The sequence below is a fragment of the Acomys russatus genome, chromosome 22 (genome assembly GCF_903995435.1).
Source record: "Acomys russatus chromosome 22, mAcoRus1.1, whole genome shotgun sequence".
Lineage (NCBI taxonomy): Eukaryota > Metazoa > Chordata > Mammalia > Rodentia > Muridae > Acomys > Acomys russatus.
This window is the reverse complement of record NC_067158.1, coordinates 54945682-54971593: the sequence shown is the minus strand read 5'-3', so window position 1 is coordinate 54971593 and position 25912 is coordinate 54945682. Positions and strand designations below refer to the sequence as shown.

Here is a 25912-nt window from a genome sequence, read left to right as displayed (position 1 = left end):
AAACAAACTAAAACAAAAAGTTCTAAAGTAGCTCTCTAACAGTACCTGTTGAGAGCAGCATAACGCAGGGGCTGGGAGGTGGGATTGGTCAGTGGCATTTGCCAGGCACGTAAGTCTAACCCCTAGCATCGTATACAAAGGTGAGTGTGGCGGGGACACACCTGTAATCCCAGTGCTGGGAAGCCAGTGACAGGCACTGAAGCTCACTGACCAGCCAGTGTGCCTGTAACCAGACATCCCTGCGTCCCAGTGAGAGACCGGTCTCAGGAAACAAGGTAGACAGTGCCTAAGGACAACACCTGGGGTTGTCTTCCAACCTACACACACGGATGCACTCTGCACACGTGCACCCCACCCCCACATATACCCAGGTACTTTTATGATACTGGAGACTAAATAAGTGAGACTGGCTTCACCTGTAAATTAAAGAAACTTAAAAGTATGCTAGCATCAACAACCAGGATTTCAGAGGATTCTCAATCCTAGGGGGAAGAATTAAAAATTTTTATTATAAAGATAATGTAGTCATTCTTAAAAGCTCAGGAAATAAAAATATAAAGTTAAATCGCTTATAAGCACAGAGGCTAGAAGCACACCTGTAATCTCAGTGTTTGAGGCCAGCCTGGTCTCCAAAGCGAGTCTAGGACAGCCAAGGCTACGAGAGAGAGAGAGAGAGAGAGAGAGAGAGAGAGAGAGAGAGAGAGAGAGAGAGAGAGAGGTAGGCAGGGGGGAAGGAGGAGGAGAGGAGAGGAGATAGCATAAAGTTAAAATGTGCCAGGGAGATGGCTCAGTGGTTGAGAGTACTTGCTGTTCTCACATAGGACCTGGATTCAATTCCCAGAACCCACAGGGTGGCCCACAGCCATTGGTAACTCACTGCAGAAGACCCAATAGGCACGCACATGGTGTACATACATGCATGCAGGCAAAAGCATTCATATACACAAAGGTAAATAAATAAATACAAAAAATAATAAAGAATAATTAATAAAGAAAAATAGTAAAGATACAAGAGTGGGTACGGTGGCACATGTCTTTAATCTCAGCACGCAGTGGGCCGGGGGCAAGTAGATCTCAAGGGTTTGAGGCCAGCCTGCTCTATATAGAGAATTCTAGGCTAGCCAGGGCTGCATAGTGAGATCCTATTAAAATGGAAAGAAGGAAAGAAGGAAAGAAGGGAGGAAGGGAGAAAGAAAGAAAGAAAGAAAGAAAGAAAGAAAGAAAGATTTAAAAAGAATAAAGATACAAAAAGATGTGAATTTTACTGGGACATACAAGCCAGAATGCTGGAAGAATCCATCCAAGTGTGAGATCATGAGGGTTAAACTTATCTTTGCTAGGTCAATTTATGCCCAGGAAAATAATCATTATTGTGCATTTCCATCTGTTTTCGTTTGAACATCAGAAATGTCACTTGGCAGGCAAGTGACCTCAGACAGGCTGCCTAAGCCTCACCACACACCGCTCGTCCATCTCAAAACCAGGAATAACGCTAAGACCATCCAACGTAGTCACACTCAGAGTAGAGCCCACAACTCACCTGGCTTCAAGGACATGCACACGCACACTTAGGCAGCTGTCTCAGGGGTTTCTCCATGTCTGAGGGTTGTTTAGTCAGCCCGGGGAATTATCTATGATCTCAAGAGACTCAATTAGACATGAGGGTATCTGTTTAAAAAGGGAGATTTTGGCACCAGATGCCTTTGTCAGCTGTAAACTCATATGAGGTCCCCTCTACCACCCAAAACTATTTTAAGGAGAAATAAACTAAGGCAATAGTTGGTGTATAAACCTTTGACAAATCCAAACTGTCAATCAGAGGGCCTGTTGGAGAGCACAGGTCCTCTGAGCTACCTCATGTCATAGGAATCTGCCTTCGTGTGGGACCCAACATGGACAGAGCCGTGTGTCTGACTGGGGGGGGGGGGGGACGCCGGTGGCACTAGGTGGAAACTTCTGGAGCCCAAGCCCATCCCAGGCATTTTCACCAGTTTGTAAGTGCTTTGTTTACTATTACTGTGATGCTGGAAACATCCAAGCCAAGGCTCCGAGCTTCCTCTTAGCATTAGCACTTGAGGAGGATGTGGCAGAGGATCATCTTCGCTCTGTGTCTGAGACAGAAGCAAGTTGGGGACGTGGTCCACCAACCTTAGCATCAATCGTTTGATGCTTCAACTCTATGCAGCTAGAATCATCTGAACCACGGTCCTTGTGGATTAGAATTGTCCAGAGCCTGGCACTACGTAGGAGTCGGGCCTCTGGGCATGCCTGTCGGGGGACATCTTGGTTGAGCTGAGTGACGTGGGAAGGCCTTGCTGACTGTGAGCAGGACTGCTCCCTGGGCAGGGGATCCCAGATCGTGTAAACGGAGAAAGCCAGCCGAGCGCCAACACTCTCTCGTTGTTGCTCTGTTTCTTGACGGTGGACGTGATGTGAACAGTTGTGTCAAGCTCCAGCTGCCCTGAATTTCCCAGCATGACTATGAGCACCTTGAACTGTGAGTTCCTTGAGCTGTGACCCAGAAGAAATGCCTTAAGACAGCTTCTGTCAGAGTATTTTATCACAGCAACAGGAAGGGAACCTAGCACAATTGCATGTTTCGTTTTTTAGTTTTACAGATTTTAGGTTTTGGCGAGGTTTTGTTTTGCTTTTGTTTTATTGTTTTTTTTTTTTTTTAAGCAGTTTTTAGCTTTTAATAGGAGGCTCATGAGTGTGTGATCACTTCATTCTGAAAAACAGCCTGCCCTCAAAAGTTGCTGGCAGATGTAAATGTGGTGCCTGCCCACGATGGAATATTTGACTGTAAGGAAGAATAGAATCATATTGTTTATAGCAAGTTTTGGAGAAATGGACCCCCACTATGCTAAATGAAGTAAGCCAGGGGCAAACAGATATTCCATGCTCTTGATGGAAGCTAGAAAGATCTCATTGAAACTGAGTAGAGGAGTGACCACTAGAGGGCAGGAGGCAGTAAAGGGATATGGGGGAGGAAGGCTGGATGATTAGAAGTGAAAGTCACAGACAGAGGGAAGGGGAGTAGGGGGAAAGTGGGAGGGAGGAATGGGAGGATACAAGGGATGGGCTAACAATTGAGATGTAAAATAAATAAGTTAATAAAAAATAAAATAAAATAATGTGCAGAGGCAAACAAAAGAAAAACAAACAAACAAAAAAAAGAAGTGAAAGTTACACAGGAGGAATAAATCCTAGCTCTCCGGGTAGGCAGGGTGCCTGTGGTTCACACCTTTCATATTTTATAAAGGAGTTCGAAGGTTTGAGAGGTTTTCAAGACAAATAAATGTTTAAGGGGAGGGAAACACTAATTGTCATGATTTGATGATTTCACATTATATGTATTCACATACATATGTATTCACCTTCTCTCCTGGAATTCATATATACAAACACATACGTGTGTATATATACACACACATACATATATACACACACATATTACATATATAGTGTATGTGTGTGTGCACATGCATGTCAATGAACATGTGGAGCTCAGAGGACAACCTATGGGCGAGGAGTCTCTCCTTCCACCATGTGGGTCCTGAGAATTAAACTCAGGTTGTCCTTGGCAGTAAGTACCATCACCTGCTGAGCCATCTTGCTGGCCTCAGAATGAGGACATTTACAGTGGTATCATCATAGAAAACCAAAGAAGGGCTACGTATGGATGCAGCCCAGCTGTCACAGTGCTTGCCCAGCATAAAGGAAGGCCCGGGTCTGACCCCCAGGCTAGTGTTGGTAGTGTGGTGTACAGGCCTGTAACCTCGGCCCTAAGGAGGCAGGAGGACCAGGGGTCCAAGGCTGTCCTCATCGCTCCAGAAAGTTTCAGACCAGCTGGGGCTACAGGAGACCCCGCCTCAAAACATAATAGGGACTGAGATGGCTCAGTGGGTAAGGTGCTTGTCACTCGAGCATGAGGGTGCCGTTCAGATCCCCAGAACCCACGTCTTAGTGAGGGTTTCTACTGCTGTGCTGAAATGCTGTGACCAAAAGTAACTTGAAGAGGGAAGGGTTTGTTTCATCTTAATTTGTAGTCCATTGTCCCAAAGTCAGGGCAGGGACTCCCAGGCAGGACCGACACAGAAGCCACGGAGGAGTGCTGCTTAGAGGCTTGCTCAGCCTGCTGTTATACATGCCAAGACCATCAGCAGCCCAGAGGCGACGCCCACAGTAAGCCGTGCCCTCCCAATCGATCATCAGCCAAGGAAACGTACCACAGGCTTGTCCACGGGCCAATCTGGTTGGAGCATTTTATTCTCAAATGGAAATTCCTTGAAATTTCTATCTTCCCAAAGGACTCTAGCTTGTGTCAGGTTGACGTAAAAGTAGCCAGACGCGGCAGCACACGCCTGTAATCCCAGCATGCTGACAGCAAGAGGGGAGGCAGAGACAGGGCACTCCCAGAGGCTTGTGGGCCAGCTAGCCTCGCGTAGCAGCAATGAGGAAGAAACTCTTTCTCAAAGTGCAAAGCAAGGGCCTACACCTGAGGTTGATCTCTGACCCCTCCCCCCCCCCCCCCCCCCTCCGCATCCATACTGTGACATACACACACCAGAAACACAACAGCAGCTGTGACGCAGGTCATCAGGACTCCTGTCCCCAGAGGATGGGCCTTTTCTGAAAATCAAGACAGGCTGCCTGAGCCCCAACCCACGGCAGAATTCCTGTAAGTACAACAAGCAGAGTACAGGCTGCAGAATAAATGTCCACTCTGTCTGTTTTTCTTGGAATGGGATTGAACTTAGGGCCTTGTGCATGCTAGGCAAGCACTCTGTCACTGAGCTGCAACCTCAGTCCCCATTTTTCAACAGTCTCACCAAGTTGCTCTGAGCTGGCCTGGAACTTCGCTGTCCTGTTTAGCCTTCTGGGTAGCTGGAATTAAGTCTTATTGAGTTCCTAGGCCCTTATTTAACCTTTAACTACCTTATGAACTACATATAAGGGATTTAAAAAAAAAAAAAAAGATGTATTTACTTATTATGTATACAGTGCTCTGCTTGTCTATTCACCTGCAGGCCAGAAGAGGGCATCAGATCACATTATAGATGGTTGTGAGTCACCATGTGGTTGCTGGGAATTGAACTCCGGTCCTCTGGAAGAGCAGTCAGTGCTCTTGACCTCTGAGCCATCTCTCTAGCTCCAATATAAGGGATTCTTTATCGTTTAGAATGAAATATATATTTTAAAAGAAAGAAGTGCTCCTAGGAAGGAATTATTGAAAGGCAAAAACGTGTATGCCGGTTGGAATACGTCAATTATAGGAAGCAGCTGAGATAGCTCCCAGGATGTTCCTATTGATGCAGATGGCCGACGGGAGACAAAGCTTCCTGACAGAAGAGTTCCAATTAAGTTGTAAGCTGTCTACCTCAAGAAGGCCCCCACCGGTCCAGCTATGGGCATTGCCTGGAGGCTTTCCTCAGCCTCGGCCAAGGGAGAGAGAAAATGGAGTCAAGTTGACAGTGGGTACTCTTCATATGACATGAAAATGGCTCTTAACCACTGTGCTCCTGAACCCCAAAGCTTGTAGGTAAAGTCACTCGCCAGGAAAACATTAGGTAAACCTAAATCAGGAGTGGGGAGATGACGCAGTGGGTGGAGCTCCGGCTGAGCAAGTACAATGAGCTGAGCTTGACCCCCAGAGCCCAAATAAAACCCAGATGCAACGGTGTGAGTCTGTGATCCTGCAGGGAGATGGAGTGGAGACAGAAGAATCAGCCGGGAGCACACGTGTGCAGCCCGGCCACACTCGCCGGAGACCCTGCGTCCAACATGGCAGAAGTAGAGCTGCACCTGTACACCCTCCGAGAGACAGACACACACACACACACCAAACTCAAGGGGCAGGTTACAAACTGCCCATTTTGTTCAGTCCTGCTCAAAACATTCCAGGCCATCAAACTGAGAGAGGAGCAATGGCCACAGTGCAAAAGAGCCCAGCATAGCACGTGGTCCCAAACTGAGAGATGGTATTCGGTAAACAAGGAAATATCATGCTATGGACTTAAGCCAAGTGCGATCCGGACTGATACCAACAAAAACCATCAGTGATACAGAAATCCTTCTTAAAATTGCCTCTTCGTAGCTCTTCCTTCCTTCCTCCCTTCCTTCCTTCCTCCTTCCTTTCTTTTTGATAAGCCTTACTCTGTAGCCCAGGCCAGCCTGAAACTTGTGGCAATGCCCCTGCTTCAGCCTCCCCAGTGCTGGGGTTACAGGATTGAGACATGATACACAGCCTACACCAAACCTTAAAAACTGGTTTCTACAGGAATCTAAGTCCACAGAATTAAAAATCTGAATTAACCAGTAAACCAGTACTACTTTACAGCAACCTTCCTACCTGCATTAGATGAGGAAGACATCTGTCTACCACTGTGAAAATCTGAGAAACTGGTATGGGGTGGAGGATGAAAGAGAAAATAAAAACCAACTGATACCGTCACCAGCAGAAAAGTTTTATTATTTCTCTTAAGGACAGACAAACCACATCCAAGGCCTTAACTTACAGCATAAACCAAAGAGCCCATAGATAGTAAGGTACCAGACACAGGAGGGGAAAATGCTTAGCCTCTGAAGCTCACACCGATGTGGCTGTGGACAGAGCTCCCTGGTGGCCTGGGCGGGGGTGGCAGGGTGCAGGGTGGTGGAGGGCACGGGGCTGTGGCTAGCAAGAAGACAGCTGTGGTTATAAGTGCTAAAGCTGCAGACCGAGGGTGGGGCTGCGAGGGCCTGCCCCAGGGAAGGGGAGCGGCTGGTCTTCTCCCCGCAAGACTTAGGCTGCTTTGCAAAGAGCCACTGCGGAGAAGCGGACCTCTCCCTGCTCTCGCTCGGTGAATTCTCTGCAGACCTTGGCAGCGTCCTGAAAAGGAGGGACAGTATTAACATCCAAACAGAACCTGCTGGAGATAGAAACTTCGAAGAGCAAGTATTTCCAAGGTCTCGTGACTCTGTACACCACAGGCTCGACTTTAACTCGGGACTCCCTCGTTACAAATGTTCTTGTGCCACGTGCCTGGTTTGGTACAACTCGGTTCACCAACGCTATGAGGTGAGCAGACCTTGCATGTTCTAAAGCCAGGTCCTTTAAAGAGAAGGGTCCCAATGTATGGTGGCCAAGCAGTACAGTCCCTCCACTAAATTCACAGGAACCTTGGGCACTCATCTCTCTGTCCTGGGTCCTTATCTTGCAGAAGGGATAAGGAGGCTCCCTTCTTGTGTCATTAAGGGGGACTCAAGAGAAGGCAGAACTCACCTAGGAAGTCACCCAGGCTAGGAGTCAGTAAACTGCAGCCTACAGAGATTAGCTGTTGTGGCTTTTACAAGGAAAGTCATACCTCAATGTCTTGCATTTTATCACAAGGAATTTCCTTTGGAACAGCTTGATGATTCCACCCACTCTAAAGACTCACTTTTAGATTAGAAAAGACTACAACAGTTCAGAACTGGGTTTTCAGTCGTCACTTCTAGCACAATGAATGCATGGTCCTCCTGGATTTTAAAGATTCTTTGTTTTTGTTTTTGTTTTGGCGGACAGGGTTTCTCTGTGTTAGCCTTGTCTGTCCTGGACTCGCTTTGTAGACCAGGCTGGCCTTGAACTCACAGTGATCTGCCTGCCTCTGCCTCCCAAGTGCTGGGATTAAAGACGTGTGCCACCACGCCTGGCCTTTTTTTTTTTTTTTTAATGCTTTGTGTATATAGGTGTCTTGCCTGCCTGAATGTCTACACACCACTTACATCCCTGGCATCTGTTTCATCAAGAAAAGGGCATCAGGCCCCCTGGAGATGAAGTTCTGCCTGACTATGAGCCACTACACAGCACTAGGGATCAAGCCCAGACCATCTGCCAGGGCACCAGCACTCTTACCAGGGCTCCAGCCCCTCACTTTAGTTATGCACATGTGTGGGTCTGTGCACATTTGCGGATGCGCTGAAGCTGCAATTACAGGTAGGGAGTTGTGAGCTGCCTGGAAGTGGGTATTGGGAACTGAACTTGGGTCCTCTGCATAAGCGGAACACACTCTTTTTAAAAGCAGGGCTGTCTCTCTTGCCAAGTGATTCCAAATCACCTACTGTCCAATGCCAGCAGATCACATGGAAAGAAAAGAAATACATAATAATTTACCTAGCCAAAATGTGTAATATGTACCCAACAAGGTTGGCCAGCACCCAGAAGACTTGAAGGATTAGGGATGGTAGAGAAAACCGATATCCCACTCTTTAGTGCTGAGGTAACCTGATGAGGAAGCAACGGTTACCTTAATCCCACACACTGAAGCCAAGCAGTGGCTTTCAAGCCAATTCTAACTAGAGACGGCGCACGAAACAGATTAGTGGGGCTTCTTTGAAGAACCCTGTTTAAAAACCACCTGCTATAACACAAGGCAGACAGGACAAGTAAAGTGACCTTTAAGCCCTAAAGAACGCTATTAACCAACACAGCCAATGCCGGCAGCCCAGAATGACAGCACGGTACACAAAAGCAGCCAAACCTAGCGTCTGCAGAGTGGAGAGACACATTCCAGGGATTACCTTCAGCAGAGAGTCCTCTGAACTGGTGCCATGGTTCACTGGGAAGGGCATCCGCCCATCTAGAACAAAGAAGCCAAGAACGTCAGCTTTCCCACGCATTTTCAGAAGGATTTTCAGATTCATCGCAACAGGGGAAACCTCATGACAGGATGCAATGAAGTTCAAGTGCTCCCAGACCATCACCAATAATTCTAGTCTACAGTTGATAAGATCACAGAAACATGACCCTGCTACGCTACCCAGGAAGGGCTGTACCCCGTGTTTTTGGGGAAACACGTGTGCAAAAGCTAAGCAGTCTGGAGGGAACAGTAAAGAGTGTGCGGAGTTTCCAACCACCCTTTAGTTACTCCTGACTTCCCTCTCTCCTTTGCCCTTCAGAGACTTTAGGTCTGAGATGGCACAGCGGCAAGCCTTTCTCCGTTAAAATAAAAGGGCTGGTTTTTACAAAATGGATTATTTCTTTTGATTGCCATAAATTGAAATGGTGCCCAACAGATTCAAATTCACTTTACCACCTGGGTGTGGTGGCGCACGCCTTTAGTTCCAGCATTTGGGAGGCAGAAGCAGGCTGATGTCTGTGAGTTTGAGGCCAGCCTGGTCTACACAGGGAGTTCGAGGACAGCCAGGGCTATGCTGACAGTCCATGTCTCAAGCAAACAAAAATCTTAACAAATTCATTTTACCGGAGCAAGGTCATAGTCAGGCACTGATCCTTGCGGGAAATGACTAATCAGGGGACACTATAAGGGAGTTGGGTGGGGAATGTCCTGCATCCCTACACCTGATGCCAATCTGTCACTGGCTTGCTGCTGAAGCCATTCACTGGGCGATTCCTCATTGCCTGAGGAGGGCCAACTAGATGCCACAGGGGGCTAAATGTTCCCATTTGGAACACACAGTTCCGGCTTCATAAATCGCTGCCTTCCCACTGCCAGAAAGCCACATGCCAATGCTACAGAGAGTTAAGGCTCAATGGACACATGAAATCATGCTGGATTCCAAAGTGGAGTGACACACACCAAGCTCGTAGAGATGGCCGTCCACATTGTTAAACAGGATGAAATGGAAATTCACTTTGTCATCTACCTGGAGAGTCGCGAGAGGGAAAAAAAAAATTAACAAGGTGGCAGGCGAAACTCATTAAAAATAACTTATCTCACTATCCAAGCGGAAAATACTTCAAACAGCTTGCACTTAAACCTACTAAGGCAGAGATGCTGGAATGGCTGGGCCAGCGGGATCAGGCTTAGGGAAGGGTCTTGCCTGTAAAGTCCAGGAGGCAAAGAGACAACTGTGGTAAGGCACGCCCTGGCTCCTAAGTTAAAATTTGCATTTGACTTTAGACTTTGAAGTCTAAATGGTTCTCAACCTTGCTAGCTACCACCCTTTAATACAGTTCCTCATAATGTGGTGACCCCCCCCACCATAAAATTACTTCATTGCTGTTTCAGAACTGTAATTTTGCTACCGTTATGAACTGTAATGTTAAGTATCCGATACGCAGAATACCTGATATGTGACCTCAGAGGGTCATCCGACCCCCAAAGAGGTCTCGACCCACAGGTTGAGAACCGCTACTGCCTTTGCCAGCCAGTTCACACTACGGCTTACGTATTTTTTGGTGCTGGAATTGAACCCATGGGCTCTTACAAGCTAAGCACAGGATTGGCCACTGAGTTTGTCCAATTGCCAAGTAGATTTCTGTAACTATTTGAGGGGAACAGATGAAGTCCTAACGTTGTAAGAGGAAGATTTTCTGGGGTCAGCTAGCCTTGGTGGGCAACACTTGCCGGTCACTGCGTTGCAGTTAAGGGATTCCTGTGAAATATTTCACAGGAAACACAGAGGATGCCTGGGCAAAGCCTGGCTCAGGTCTGTGTCCGCATTTGTATTTACCCGACACTGGCCCTCCTGGGCCACGGAGTCGTGGGCTGCCTGAATGGCCTGCAGAAGAGAGAAAGCTGTTAGCACACGGCCAGCCAGAGCCGTTTGTAAGTATATTGCTACAGAAGCATTTTCTACCTCGTTCTTCTCAAAGCACTTCGCTCTGTCTTCAGGGGACATCTTCTCCGTCTCAGACAGAAACTGCTTCAGGATCGACCCATTCTCTTTTAAAAGGAGAATGTGCACATCAGCACAGATTGAACAGTGTAAGCCGGCGTACACCTATTGCCTCCTTAGGCCTTTGCACAGCTGGTCCCACGAACCACTTCTATGCCCCTGTGGTCCCCAGGGATGTGGACTCACTGTCCCTTTGCCCTTTGCACAGGCTAGCTTGCCAGCCACTCCTTGCTGCTGCAGTCAAGCCAAACAGGCTGGTCCATTCTTCAGCGCACATTTCCTTTCTCTTTTATCTGGTCCCCGACACCCCAAATCTTGTCCCACTCATTTCTCAAATCTCATCACTTCCTTCTAGCACTCATATACTCACAGCGGGCTTTTGTGGGATCATATAGAGTCCCCTAAAAGCAGAGCCTACCGTGTCTGTGGCTGACCCTTGTATCACTTCCTACCTCAATGAAAATTTTTTTTTTTTTTGAGATAGACTTTTGTCTGTGCATCCCCAGGTGTACTGGAACTTGCTCCTTAGACCAGGCCAGCCTGGAACTCACACAAAGATCCACCTGCCTCTGCCTCCCCAGTGCTGGGATTTAAGGCGTGCGCTGCCACCACCAGACACATATAATATATATTGGTGCCACAATAACATTCTGATCTAGTAACAGTTCCCAAACCTAGGTTTTTATTTCAGAGTGGCAAGTGGAATATAGAATACCATTAGCATAAAGGTCTTAGACAGAAACGTGAAGGCTCATAAACTCTCTGGCTTAGAACCCAATGCTGGCTGCCTCTGGGACAGGCACCGCCACTGCTCAATGGCAGTAGGTAAGTATGGGAGGCAGAAGATCCAGCTATAACAAGAGTCACTGATTTCAAATGACCTTGGCACGAACTGCCAGCTCCAGACTTAACAAATGCAGTTAATGGGGATCATTTCAAAGTCTGGAGAGGCTGAGGGTGGGCTCCAGAGTTCAGTACTTACTTGCCTAGCCCTGGACTTGATCCCTACCCTGTGGGAAAAAAAACACCCAAAACCTGGAATTGATGGGGACCCTCTTAAGTCCAGGAGAAGGACGGAATCCGGCCACCCTTTGGGACCTCAGCTTTACCACGGTTCTAACACTCCATCACCCTGATCCCAAGACCACAAGGCTTCACCAAAGGAACAAACAGGACCAAGACGGAGCTTTCAGTACAGCTACATTGCAGCCATATTTGAAAAAGAACTTCTAGAGCTTACTTACGGACAAACAAGCATTTTAATTTAAAAAGTACACAAGGGTACTTTTTAAGTACAAGCATCTTAGTGAAAGTAATTTTATATACACGTGTGTGTGTGTGTGGCATGAATGAGTGAGCGAGCACGCGTGCATATGTGTATGTAATCAACCCCAGAGCTTTGTACTGCTAGACACAAACTCTATGACTGAGCTAGATTTTTTTTTTTTTTTTTTTTTTGACACAGGCCTTGAATAGGCTCCAGTGATCCTCCTGCCTCACAGTCCCGAGTAGCTGGGAGTACATTTGCACTGCAGGAGGAACAGTGCTGAGGACAGTCAATGTGCAGCCATCCACAGCCGTTCAAAATTAGGAGATAATTGTTAAATACTATTACTTCTTCTTACAAATCAAGTTTTCATGGAACAGAGCCACGCCCATCTGTTTCCAGCATAGCCATGGCCAGCTTTCAGCTACAGAGTCAGAGCCCACACAGCTCTCAAAAGCCCAAAAAGATTTACTCTGTCATTTGAAGAACCTTTGCTGATCCTTGGCCTGAACTGCACATAACTGCTATGCGAGCCTAATGCATTCTTGGTGACTCTCGTGCCTCTCACAAGCTTACGCGCCCAGACCTCTTCCTCTTACATAGGAGGGAGCCCTCCAGCTGACTTCGCTCTCAGTGGCATCCTTTAGGGTTTCAGCCAGCAGCTACAGCTTTCTGTGTCAGCTGCCCTCAGCTCGTCTGGCCCTTGTGTCAATGAGGAGACTCAGAACCACTGAAGACAGTTTTTGGATGTCATCTTTAATTCCTCAGTAATTCTGAGGATCTCTACATCAGCTGGCCCTTAAGTATTCCTTTCCTTTCACCTAAATCCCATAAAGCAATGAGAAAAAGAGAGGCAAGAGAGGGGAAGGAGAGAGAAAAGCTACACAGGAAGCCAATATTTAGAGAATCAGTTTCCCTCAAAAGAAAGAGCCAAACTCCCTTCATGGGACTGTATCTGGATAAGTGGCAGGTGTGCCCTAGCAGGCTTCAAACAACTTTAAAGATGGGAGCGGAAGCTCGCGCCTGTAAGTCCCAGTAGGAAGCTGAGGCAGGAGGATCACTGTGAGTTCAAGGCCAGCCAGACTAGCCAAAATTAGAGTTACAGTGTGAGATCCTGTCCTGTCCCACCATAACTGTATGTGTTTATATACGGCTGAAATAAAATGGCGCTGTTAAACTGAACTCTCTGAACCCCACGTTTCAAGTTTAAGTAGCAGGTGACTGAGATGGTGAGTGGTTCCCCCCAAACCTCTATCAAGTAGGAGAGGGCTCTACAATGCTGTACCCTAAAACCCCCACAGGCTTACTGTGGCATACACCCACACCAATAACTTTTTAAAGGTTAAAAAAACAGGAGATGACCAAATTGTTAAGCCACAAGTACCGAATTCCAACTTGTCTTGGTTGTTGGCAACTGCGTGGATCAGCCCGATGGTACCACAGGAGTTCCCGATGGTCTGCTTCATGAAGTAAACTTTAGGACTCACTTCTTGCCCCTTCAGCTCCTCAATTTGTTTTTTCCTGAAGTTTTCATGCTGTGAACGGGGGTCAGGGGGATGGGATGGGCAGGGGGAAATGTTTTATTTTTCCAACTCGAAATGAAAGTGCAAAGAAACAGATGACAGCCCAGCCAGTTCTGAAGAGACACAAAGTGAGGATGTGTGACCGTGAGCAGGGGCCATGGTTCTAAATGTTGTTCAACACCCAGAGAGAGAGCAGTCCCGTCTCCTTCCTATACCCAAGCAGGCCACCGGGCTCCACCCTGATGCTGCAGTGCAGCATCTGCCCTTGGAAGCTGCCCAACGCTGTCTAGACGCCACAGCAATGTACAGCTGGAGATGGGGTGTCCTGAAACCCGTAAACAGAGCTCTGGATCAGGGGTTTCTCCCATCCATAAGAACAATGGCTGTATTTCATACAGGCGTCCTAATCGAGCACTGATCAACACCCGGTGCCAACACCAGTTGGTGTCTGTTTCCGTGTTCTCTCAGTGTCCCACTTGTGTGCAGGCCGAAGTCTTTAAACAAGCTTTAGCTGTTGGAAGGTGGCAAGCAGATGGATGTGAGAACGAACATCCTCATTTGTTTTAGGAAGTAAGGACAATTGGCACAAGAACTGGACTATGATCTCAAAACAACTTTTCACCCTGTAAAGGGGAGACAAGGCCACTAGTTCATGTTTGACAGCAGCACAGGGGACAGGACAACCAGAGAACAGAGCAGCAACCGCCAAGGCTAAAGGCACACGAATGCGAGGTGTTCTCAAAGCACTGACAGCTCCTTCACACAGCAACTCAGGACATGGTCTACTCCTCTCACTGGTGAGCTTGAAGGCCTGAGAAGTTAAGCCTTGTCATTCAAAAGCAGGTACTACTGCCATAGACACGCCCATCCACTGCCTGAGTCCAGCAGAACTCACACAGCCCGTCAGCCAGCTCAGTTCTACTAGCCTTGTGTTTACTGTACACGGAAATGACGTGTGCAGGTTTTCTGTAGCTCTAGACGAGTAATAAGGTTTTCCTCTCCTAAGAATGAACTGAAACTCGACTTAGGATGATGTTCTTGCTTCCTACTTACTGTTAAGTGTTTTCACCCCTCTTAAGGTTAATCAACTACCATTGTAAAATAGACTTAGCACCTCCCTTTAGGGTTATATGAGCTCTCGCACAGAGATGGCTTTTGTAGCTATCTCACCACCACAAAGTGAATTAAGATGTTCATTTAGAATTTCCCAACATAAGCTTGCTCAGGATTAGATGGTGTCTAAATTGGCTTGTGGATGGAAGTCAGACTGCAAAGCTTCGTTTCCCATTAAAAACTCTTCAGCGTTTTACCCGCGACTTATACAGAAGATTCTCAGAAAGTGGGACAGATTGGATTGCAGCTAACAGGCAAAACCCAAACTGGAGTGGTCTCTAAAAAGATCCGCTAGAGCCTGCAAAACCAAGACCAGTGAGCATCTGAGAGCAGACGGCTGCACCACTGCCTCCCAGAGGCCTGGCCTGAGCTCTGCTCAGAACCTCCAAGTCATCATGGCTCCTCCAAGGAACAGCTCTAGGGAACGCTCCAGTGGAAGGGCAGCCAGCTTTGGTTCGGGCAAGGCGGCCAGTTTGGCAGGGAGCGGCTGCAGACAAAGCTTCAACTCCAAAACATGCCACTGAGATCTTCCAAACCACATGTCTGAACTCATGATGGACCATCTGCTGGGAGGAAGGCCTAGAACTTCCCATATTAGCTTAGTTTTGGTCAAGAATGCTGCCAGAGCACCTGCCCTTAGGACGGTATATTAATTAATCTCATCTCATTTAGAGTAACACCAGAAAGGGCAATGTGTCCAGTTGTGCCAAATTCACCCTTTCCTACATCAGCAGGCAAAAGACAGCAACAGGAGACAGACGATGCTGCGGTTTAATGGGGCTCCGCACACTGCAAGACGACACGCGCCCCACTGTTTTTGTTTCTATATCTGACACTCAGCCTTCGAGTCACATCCATCCCTAAACAGTGGAAGATGGAAGGCTGAGAAAATGAAAGGCGTTTGCATGACTGTGCTAAGGAAGCCCTACTTCATCCAGCCACAAGGTCAGAGAGGTGGAGACAGCTGCTGAAAACAGTGATTCAGCTTTGTTCAACCGTGTGCTGGTGGGGCGGAGTCCTGAATCCCCCCCCCAGAGAGGCAGGCGGAGTGGTAAATTAACAGACCCTTTTGATGTAAGCTTGACTTGAGGCTCTCTTTTTTAATTTACAGCAAGGTGGGAGCCTGAGAACCAAACTGGAACCTGACCCTTTACAGCCCTTAAAAGGAAATAAACAGCCATCCCCAAATGGAAGCAAGGCTCAAAAAGGAATAAATCAAAAACAAACGAGCAAGTGAGTAGGTGCTCTTTCCTCTGGATAACTGGAAAAAAAAATAAGACTTAACAATCAACGGCCTCCTCCTCTTCCAAATTGAAGGCAAAGAGGCAAAAACGGCCATTACAACAGAAACCACCAGTGGAATAGGTACAACGAAAATGCAGGCACCTCCCACCCTAGGAAGTGGGATCCTCATCCCACCCCGCCCCCACCCTACAGGAAGAAGGCCCTTCCCATAGCGCTGTACACTATCTGAGCCCCGCCCATCACAGACCTCACCCTTACCTGAGCCGTGAGGGGAAACAGCAGCAGCAGCGCACAGGCAGGGGATGGCACAGAGCCTAGTGTCTCCTCCTCCAGCCCTAGCACGTCCGCGAAGCGCCACTGGCCGGCGACCCCCAGCCTGGCCAACACCTGCAGAGAAGAGAAAGGGCAGCCAGATGAATGATGAGCACCTGCTAGGGGGCGGGGTCAGCACGCGCAATCTCTCCCTCCCCCAACACACACACACACACACACACACACGTCCCCACCCGAGTCTGGGAGGAGCCTCCGCGTGGTCCCACCCTCCGTGCCGCGCAGTGACACAGCACAAAGCTCGGCCCACACGTGGCACCCGCGAAGCCCTCGGACTAGAGTCCGCTAGGCGGTCGCCACGCCCTCGAGGGCTGTTCCCGGTGCTCGCTCCTGTCCCGGCGCATCCTCCGCCACCCCCACCCCCACCCTCAGCCCCTAAACTCCTAAATAACTCTGGACGGTGGACGACACCCAGCAGGGTGCCTTAGACCCCGCCACCTCCACCACGCAAGGCGCGGCTGGCTGGGCGTCTGGGACGATGCTCCCGGGGCGGGGAGCGGGGGAGAGAGGAGAAGGAGCCAACCACGCGCCGCGCCACTCACTTTGTTCAGCATCTGAAAGGCAAAAAGCAAAAGAGGAAAATGATAAAAAAAAATAATGCGGTCCAATGCAGCCAACTGGCCGAAGTTAATGCCCAGCCCTTTGCGCCCAAGGCGGCCCAGCATCTAAGCTTACCTCCGGGTTAATCTCCATCGGCTTCAGCTGCATCTTCGCGGCTCGCACGAGAAAACACAACCCAGAGGAGCAGGGGGAAAAAAACAGCTGGTGGAGCCGCCCAGGCTGCAGCTATAAAGCGCCGGCTCGACGCACTGGGGAAGATTGAGTAGGGGAGGCAGGGACAGAACCAAGCCGAGGAGGACAGCCAAGCGGGGTAGAACTCCCCCCATGCACCTCGCAGAGTGGTACAGCCGAGCCCCCAAACCTTGCAGTCTCACTCGCCGCCGGTGAGATAATCTGGTGGTGGCTGTGGAGATGGGTTTTGTTGGTGGGTGTTTCTTGAGCGCATGGAGCAGCCGCCTTTTGGATGGAGCTTTTAACTTAATGGGGCGACATTTCTGGGAACCTACCCTCTACCGTCTCAATCACTCCACAAAGCGCGAGGGTCTCTGAAACGTTGAGAAAAAGCACAAAATCAACAGGTATATAGATATATATATTTATATATTATATATATATTTAATATGACTGTAAGTGTTTGCCGTCGCCCTCCCCCTCTACCGCCCCCAATCTTGGAACAGTTTGTAATTCACCTTAGACAATGTGTCGTCCATGTTAAATCGAACCTGTGTCCAGGCTCGTTTCCTAATGGACTGCCTAGAATAAAACATCCGATCTGTAGCCATGTAGCCGATAAAGCATTAGCGAAGCTGATGTAATGTCACTCCCGGGGGAAGCGCTGGTGGCCTGTGGAAGCAGTGCAGATAGACAGTGACTGTAACACAGGACACATAGAATACAGTCCCCTGACTGTATTCAAGAAGCTGATCAAAGAGAGGAGAGGTGATTTTGAGACAAGAGGCTTAAAGGGAAAAGCTTTTTTTTTTTTTAAATGGAGAAAGCCTTTTTTCCGCCCACAGAACACAGGCTTGGGATTGTAAGATTCTGACCTGCAATGCTTTCAGCAAAGAAAAGGAATAGCAGCCGAGGAACAGCACCGCTCTCTAATGATATCGGCTGGGATATGTTCCTTCTAACAGACACAGCCAAGAGATGGGAAGAAAAAGCTTATACTGAAGCACGGTAGGAGGGACCAGATCTGTACCAACTGTCAGGAAAGCTGAACCACAGAATGGTGGAAGCAGGCAGCTTGGATATTAAAAAAAAAAAAAAAAAAAAAGCTCTGAACAAACGGTGAAAAAACAGTCTTCCTGTTTGAGAGGCCGAGGTTAGCAAGGGATAGGATGGAGGGAACCGACGTTGTGTTTACACTGCTGTCTCTCCGCTTGGCTCCTTCACCCAGGCCTTATTATTTCATCCCGAGAGGGTCCACTAAAGATACTGCATTAGTGAGCGTTTATAAAGCAGGACCCAGGGTGTAGAGATGTTCATTTGCTTGGTGTCATGGGTGGAGAGCGATGCAGGAAAGCGAGCCCTGGTAAACAGAGCTGGAAGGGCCCGTTTTCTATTTCCCATTTTCACTATCAGAAAAAGAAAAAAAAAAAAAAAAAGACCTTCACATACCCAGTGAGAGACAAGGACACTTCAACAATGAATTAATCTTATATTATGTAAATTACATTTCGATAAAGTTAATAAAGAAAAACAAAGATTCCAGGCAGTTGGACATGTTATCCAAAACGCCTGGATACATTACACCGGATGCGATTTTATCTTTTGGCGGAGACCAGACTACATATCCAGCCTTCTTCACTTATCCATTCATTGCACAAATACTGCCTAAGCATTTGCCAGCACTGGCCACTGCGCTTGGGAGTGCTAAGGGGAATCCAGAAATGACTATGGAGACTTCCTTCGTGTGGTTTTCATTAACGGTACAGTGTGGCATGAGAACCTAACTTAGCGAAGAGAGTTAAAATGACAAGAAAGGAAGCTGCATTTAAGCTAAGGCTGCTGGGCGCGAAGAAGTCAGCGGTGGACGGTCACTACCAGAACAGCTAGGAAGAGCAGGGTGAAGTTATAAGCAAGAAGAGCCTTTATGGGAGGGACTCAGTTACTCACTCAACAAACAAGTGTGTGTGTGTGTACACATGTACATATATATAGACACACACATATATATACACATAAATATATACATACATACACACACATATAGGGTATATATCTCCTATCGTATGCCAGGAGGCCTGGCCAGTAAATTAAACAACTCTTCACTTGGAAGGAGAGCGCTTTAAAAAGCGGGAGATGAGTGGTGAACAGCAGTGCTGAAACTGCAGGGCAAGAAGTTTTATACAGATCTTAGCCAGATTCTAGGATTCATAACTTGTAACTTAAAAAAATTTTTTTGGGGGAACAATGTGTGTAGAACGGTCTTTGGCAGCTGGGACTTAGCTTCACATGTGGCGGGAAAGCTGGCTGGACAGGTGGAATGTGCCACCTGAGGTGGGGGTGGTTTACAATTGGGGTACAGCCCTGCTCTGTCTTAGGGGAAGGGCAGAGGCCGCTCACCTGTGGCTTAGCCTCAACAAAGCAAATGTCAGAATTAGAGGAACACGCTTAAGATACAAAGACGGGTTTGACAGGGAGGTCAGTGGAGGTGGCACAGCTTTCTGCGTATGTTAACATACGATCCCGGGGGTGGGGGGGGCGGGGACGGGGGGGACATGTATGAAGCCCCACATGCTCATTATAGGACAGTTGGTCTGCATAGTCATTCTCCAGTCATAAAATTACGAATTTGGGAAGAAAGTGTCAGTTGAAAACAAATTACAACATTTTGATTTTAACTATTTAAAATTAAATACATAAGGTGAGTGTGGTAATGCTAACACTGAGATACTGAGAATCATTAAGTTGAAGGCCATGCTGAGCTACATAGCAAGTTCAAGGCCTGCCCGGGAAACATAGCAAGAGCCTTCTGAATACCCACACAACAAGCTAATTAAATTTAATACATAAAGTCATAAGGAAAAACATTTTTGAGAAATCAGTTAAATGAATAAACGAGTATAATACCTGACTTTTTTAGTAGCATGTGAGAAAAGGAGTGTAAAAGAAAAAAATGTTTTTGATACAGGGTCTCACTGAATAGCTCTGGCTGACCTGGGACACACTGGTAGAGCCGGCTAGCCTTGAATGTACACAGTCCCACCTGCCTCTGCCTTCTGAGTGCTGGGATTAAAGGTGGGTGATTTGACCACTTCCCCTTGGTGGGGAGGCCTGGTGGCACTCAGAGGAAAAGGAAGCAGGCTATCCAGATGAGACCTGATAATCTGTGATCATGTGGGGGGGGGGCAGGTCCCCTTCTGTTACAGGTCTAGGGGAGGGGAATAGGGTGAAAGAGGAAGGGAGGGAAGAATGGGAAGATACAAGTGAGGGGATAACAGTCTGGATGTAATCTGAATAAATTATTTTAAAAAGGTGGGTGACAACATGCACAACTTCAATTTTTTGTTTGTTTGTTTGTTTGTTTGTTTCTCTGTGTAGCCTTGGCTGTCCTGGACTCACTTTGTAGACCAGGCTGGCCTCGAACTCACAGCAATCCGCCTGCCTCTGTCTCCCGAGTGCTGGGATTAAAGGCGTGAGCCACCACGCCTGGCACAACTTCAAATATTTTAAGCATCATAATTTGATTATAAAGCTAATGCAATCTTTGTCCCTAGCAGAAACAAGAAGTTCAATTTAATTTTAATAAGAGAGAGAGAGAGAGAGAGAGAGAGAGAGAGAGGGAGGGAGAGAGAGAGCTCCCATCTTAGCACCTTCAGAAGGTTCCTGAGTCCCTGGAAAAAGATAAATAAAGAAATAAAGAAATGCTGCGATTGATTAGTGATGCCTGCTGTGCTGGCTAGTTTTATGCCGACTTGACATGAGGTAGTTAACCAGAGAGGAGGAAGCCTCAGCTGAGAAAATGCTCCAAGCTGTAGCCATCCTTTAAGGTATTTTCTTAATTAGTAATTGCTGGGGGAGGATCAAACCTATCGTCAGTGAGGCCACCGCTGGGCTGGTGGTTCTGGGGTCTATAAGAAAGTGGGCTGAGAAATCGATGAAGCACACCTTTAATCTCAGCACTCAGGAGGCAGAGGTAGGCGGATCTCTGTGAGTTCAAGGCTAGCCTGGGATATAGAGCAAGTTCCAGGACAGCTACATAGAGAAACCCTGTCTCAAAACAACAACAACAACAGGAGGAGGAGGAGGAAGAGGAGGAGGAGGAGGAGGAGGAGGAGAAGAAGAAGAAGAAGAAGAAAAAGCAAGCCAGCCACTAAGCAGCACTGTGTGGCCTCTGCATCAGCTCCTGCCTCCAGGTTCCTGCCCCACATGAGTTCCTGACTTCCTTCAGCGATGACCTATGGATGTGGAAACATAAGCCAAAGAAACCCTTTCCTTCCCAAGTTGCTTTGGTCATGGTGTTTTATCACAGCAATATTAACCCTAACTAGGATATCCGCTAAAAGCATAAGAAAGGACACTTGACTAGATTAATATAATATTCACGATTTATTTAATAAGGGAAGGATATGCTGCAGACCAAATTGACAAGATTATAGCTTTGTTAGTACCTGACATACAATAAATCATAAAAACATTCCTGCTGAAAACTGGGGGTGGGGGGTGGGAATGCCTTTTGTTTGTTTGTTTTTGTTTTTGTTTTGTTTATTTTTCAAGACAGGGTTTCTCTGTGTAGCCTTGGCTGTCCTGGACTCACTTTGTAGACCAGGTTGGCCTCAAACTCACAGCAATCTGCTTGCCTCTGCCTCGAGTGCTGGGATTAAAGGCGTGAGCCACCATGCCCGGCTCCATGCCCACTGTTTAAATGAGTTTTTTGTTTTGCTTTATATTTTGTTTGGGGAGGTTGTTTTGTTTTGGGGGGGTTGTTTTGTTTTGTTTCAGACAGGGTTTCTCTGTGTAGCTCTGGCTGTCCTGGAACTTGCTCGATAGACCAGGCTGGCCTTGAACTCACAGAGATCCGCCTGCCTCTGCCTCCCAAGTGCTGCGATTAAAGGTGTGTGCCACCACCACCCCAGCTTTTAAGTGAATGTTAAAAAGATCTCATTATTGCTTTGTAAAGGCTCTTTCTATATTCTAGATACTGTTTATACCTGACTTGCAAATATTTTCTCCTGGCCTGTGACTTAATTTCAACTGTCTATGCACTAATTTTTAAGATTTCACTTTGACGAAGTCCACATTTATTTAAGGATAACCTAAGACATTTTTGCCTAATCCAAGGTGACAGAGATTTCCCTCTGTATTTTCGTTAAGAAGTTTTCAGTTTTATATTTCAGTCTTTGGTGCATTTTAGGTTCGTTTTTGTTGACAAAGTAAAGCAAGGGTTTGTCTCTTTTTTGCATATGTGTTTTCAGTTGCCCGGACTATTTGTTAAAAAGATTCCTTACCTAGTTATTTACCTCGGCCACTCAGCTTGAAATCTCTTGAGTGGGGCTGGGGTATAGCTAGGGTAGAGCTCTTGCCTAGCTTGTGTGAAGCCGTAGATGTAGACTTGATCCCTAGCACACAGGGTAGGAGGGGGATATTTTAACTATAAATCCAACAGTTTATTCTGAACTATTAATTCTGCCCCAACTGAACTATCAGTCTATCTGACTGTAGAGTCTTTTGGGAAGTTTTCAAATCAGTGATATAAATTCATGAACTTTGTTTTTCTTTTTAAAACCTGCTTGGGCTAGTCTACGTCCTCCTTTGCCATGCCTTGTCTCCCCACCCCACCCCCACTGGGGGTTAAACAAGTCCTCACACATGCTAGGCAAACATTCATCCCTTGACCAGTGTTGCCCCCTTTTTATTTTTTATCTTGAGACAGGAACTCTAGATTGGCCTTGAAACCATCCAGCAGCCCAGGCAGGGCCAGAACTTGTGATACTCCTGCCTCAGCATCTTAATTAGCTAGGATTACAGGCCTGTGCCACTGTTTCTAGCTTTGCTTTACATTTTCATACAAATTTTAAAATCACTTGTTATTTTCTACCAAAAACCTTTGGGTTTTGTTAATAAGGATTAAACTGAATCTACGTATTAATTTGGAGGGACTTGCTCATGCAGGCAACCCTAATTAAACTCAGTAGGTCTCCAAAAACAAAACAAAACACAGATGTGAAGGAGGGAGGGGGACTTAAGAGGAAGGGTTCAGCAGGACTGGGGGGGTTAGAAAGGGGATGTGAAAACGACCAAAATACATGAAATTCCTGTGTAAATGGGAAATTATCAGAGAATAAAGAAAAATATTTGAAAAAATTTATCCTCTGTGTGTGTGTGTGTGTGTGTGTGTAATGGTGTGTCTGACTCATTTACTTTACCCTGTTGATAGGCATTTTTATTTGTTTGTTTCCGTTGCTCAGCTAATAGGAAAAAATAAAAGCATGGGAATGCAGGTGTCCCTGATTTACAAATATTCTCCTTTGGAAAAAATTTCCTTTGGGCAAATACTTCATATCAGGACAGATGGATCATAGTGAAACAGTGGACTGGTCTTGGTAGGTTGCGTTTTCGTTACCAATTAAAGATTTAAAAGGCAGGAAAAATCTGCAGAGCAACAGGGGGCAACAGAGAGACCTTAAGCACTGCGTAGACAAAAACCAATGGTTGAAGAAAGGCATTTACTGGGGGTGAGGAAACACACATGCTAGCAGACACACAGGGAAAAAGACCCTTTGCAAAGGGGGCACTCGGGAAACTGAAAAGCCCAGTCTCTTTAGGGTTGGCCTGTTTAGTTTGAAGACAGGCAGGATGGTTGATTGGTCTACAACTGTTGTGTGACAACTGTTGTGTGACAAGTCCTGATGTGGCCTTGAACATGTTGAGACAGTGCATCCGCAGGGACCTGCTGGTAGGAAACAAAAGCCATCAGGCTTTTGTCTCAAGTCAGGAGGGTGGTGAGGAAGCTGGCCATCTTGGAAGTTTACCCCCCCCCTTTATTTACTTAGCTATGACCCCCCACCTCCTTGTCTGTCTGCCTACCAGGGAATCTGTCTAACTTCTAGTCTCTCAATATGGTCATTCTAGCTGGATCATGTGGCTCTGTGGTTCTATTGTTCCTTGTATAAGGGAACCCGCCCCCCTATCCCCCCCACCCCCGCCCCCCGCCCCCCAATCTCCACCCCACCCCCCCCGACCCCGCTCCACACTGTTTTCTATTAGAATCTACTGGTTTGCATGCTCACCCATGCATTTCAGGATTTCCCTCTCTACATCCTCACAGCACTCGTGACCTTCTGATTAGAGCTATTCTAACTGGACGGACGTGATATTCCATTGTGATTTTGGTTTTCATTTCCCTGATGGTACAATGATGTTGTGCTTTTTTTTTTTTTTTTTTTTTTTTTTTTCTTTTTTCTTTTTTTTTTTTTTCCATATTCCTCCTGGTAATTTGTGTGTATTCTTTTGAGAAATGCCAATTCAGACCTATCACCTGCTGTTTAATTAGATTGTTTGCTGCAGAGTCATGCAAGTTCCTTGTGTGTTCTAGGTAATAATCTGTATCAGATATGCAGTTCCCCAAAGGCCATGGGAACCTATAGGGAGATGGCAGGAACTTTAAGAAATGGAGCCTATTGGGAGCTTTCCCAGTTGCCAGGGAATGTCACCAGGGAATGTCGCATAGATCCTGGCCCTTTCCTGTTGTATTCTTTCATACCTGAGCTGGCCTTCCACACCACACACTCTGCCATAGTGTAGCGTGCTGCCACAGGCTCAAGGCGATAGAACCTAACAGTCATTGACTGATGCCTCCAAAATACACCTTTACTTTAAAAGAAAAAAAAAAAAAAGATGTTTTATCTTAGGTATGCGTTACAAGAACAGAAAGCTGACTAGCACGGACGTTAGACTACTTACTGTGGAAAGGCGGTGTCCTCCATAAGCAATGCTGGGAAAACTGGATGTGCACATGTAGAGGTTGGAAACCAGATCCCTGTCTGTCACTATGTGCAAAATCAGCTCTAAGTATCCTACGAGTGGAAAGGAAGAGCCGACACTGGGTGAAGCTGCTGAGCACAAATGGGGGGAGGCGGGTGATGCTTCTGTGTGCTTGGAAATCAATAGTCTAATGCTTCTTGCTTTGTTCTTTTCATTCCAGGTTGATTTAACCATTCCTCCCCTTATGGGTTGTGTTTCTCAATTTTGTGAAGAGCGATGACATTGTTATTTAATAGAGATTGTATGAAGTCTACAGACCCTTCAGGTAGTGTGGACATCTCACCTGTTTTATCTGATCCCGCGGATAGTATACTTATTTCTTTGTGTCTTGTCAATCACTTTCATTCTGTTTTCTCTTCTTTTGTTAAATTTATTTCCAAGTCTGTATCTCTCTATGTCTCTGTGTCTCTGTCTCTCTCTGTCTGTCTGTCTGTCTCTCTATCTCTCTCTCTCTCTCTCTCTCTCTCTCTCTCTCTCTCTCTGGTTCTTGCAAACAGCATTGCTGTCTTATTTTTCAGATAATTAACCATTGGCATATTGTAATGCTACTGATTTTTTATGTTGATTTTGTATCCTGTATCTTTGCTGAATCCATTGATTGGCTCTAAGATTTTTGGTGGCTTTGGGGGGGGGGGTCACCATGTTTAACATCATGGTATCTTCAACTACTAATGATATCCTTTATGCTTTCCGTTTTGGATGCTATTTATTCATTCATTTATTTATTTGTTTTCTGTTGCCTTATTGCTGACCAGAATCCCAGCACTGTGTAGAATAAAAGTTGTATGAGTCAGCATCCTTGTTGTGGTCAGTAATCTAAAGACAATGATTTCTGCTCTCTCCCCATTCAGGATGATGCTGACTACGGGCTTGTGACATCAGGCCTTTATGTAAAATTTGGCTCCTGCCCCTTTCCCATTTCATGTTAAAAGACATCGCTCCCTTTTTATCATGAAGAGATTTGCATTTTACCAAAGACTTTTTCTGTGGATACTCCGTTTTGTTGGGATGTATTCTGGCCTGTCTTACACCAACTTGACACAAGCTAGAATTATCTGAAAGGAGGGAAAATCAATTTAGAAAAAAAACAAACAAACAAAAAAACAAACACCTCCATAAGATCCAGCTGTAGGACATTTTCTTAATTAGCAACTGATGTGAGGAAGGACTCAGACCCAGCCCTTACTGGTGGTGCTATCCCTGAGCTGGTGGTCCTGGGCTCATGCTGAGAAAGTCATGGGAAGCAAGCCAGTAAGCAGCGTTGCTCCATGGCCTCTGCATC

At 46.7% G+C, this 25912-nt stretch overlaps 1 protein-coding gene across 2 annotated transcripts; it reads right to left on the bottom strand.

Moving 5' to 3' along the window:
• Window positions 1–6446: 6446 nt before the first annotated feature.
• On the bottom strand, window positions 6447–16873 carry Uchl1 (ubiquitin C-terminal hydrolase L1). Of its 2 annotated transcripts, XM_051165071.1 has the most exons (9): window positions 16756–16873; window positions 16623–16634; window positions 16009–16137; window positions 13254–13404; window positions 10564–10649; window positions 10438–10485; window positions 9561–9627; window positions 8542–8600; window positions 6447–6871 (listed from the first exon to the last, which is right to left on the bottom strand). In XM_051165071.1, the coding sequence occupies exons 1-9, from the start codon at window positions 16786–16788 to the stop codon at window positions 6785–6787; spliced, it is 672 nt and encodes a 223-aa protein (XP_051021028.1). In that variant the 5' UTR covers window positions 16789–16873; the 3' UTR covers window positions 6447–6784. The 2 variants fall into 2 exon arrangements, with proteins under 2 accessions (XP_051021028.1, XP_051021029.1); XM_051165072.1 differs by lacking the exon at window positions 16623–16634 and having other exon boundaries at window positions 16756–16803.
• Between the last annotated feature and the right edge of the window lie 9039 nt (window positions 16874–25912).

What these genes read in the sequence shown, in the direction of transcription:
- Uchl1 (XM_051165071.1), bottom strand. Translation starts at nt 16,788, where the DNA reads ATGCAGCTGAAGCCGATGGAGATTAACCCGGAG. An exon ending in CCAAGACAAGTTGGAATTCG is followed by an intron (nt 10,650 to 13,253) that starts GTACTTGTGGCT and finishes TCCTTTTAAAAG; the next exon opens with AGAATGGGTCGATCCTGAAG. An exon ending in AGTGCTTTGAGAAGAACGAG is followed by an intron (nt 10,486 to 10,563) that starts GTAGAAAATGCT and finishes TCTCTTCTGCAG; the next exon opens with GCCATTCAGGCAGCCCACGA.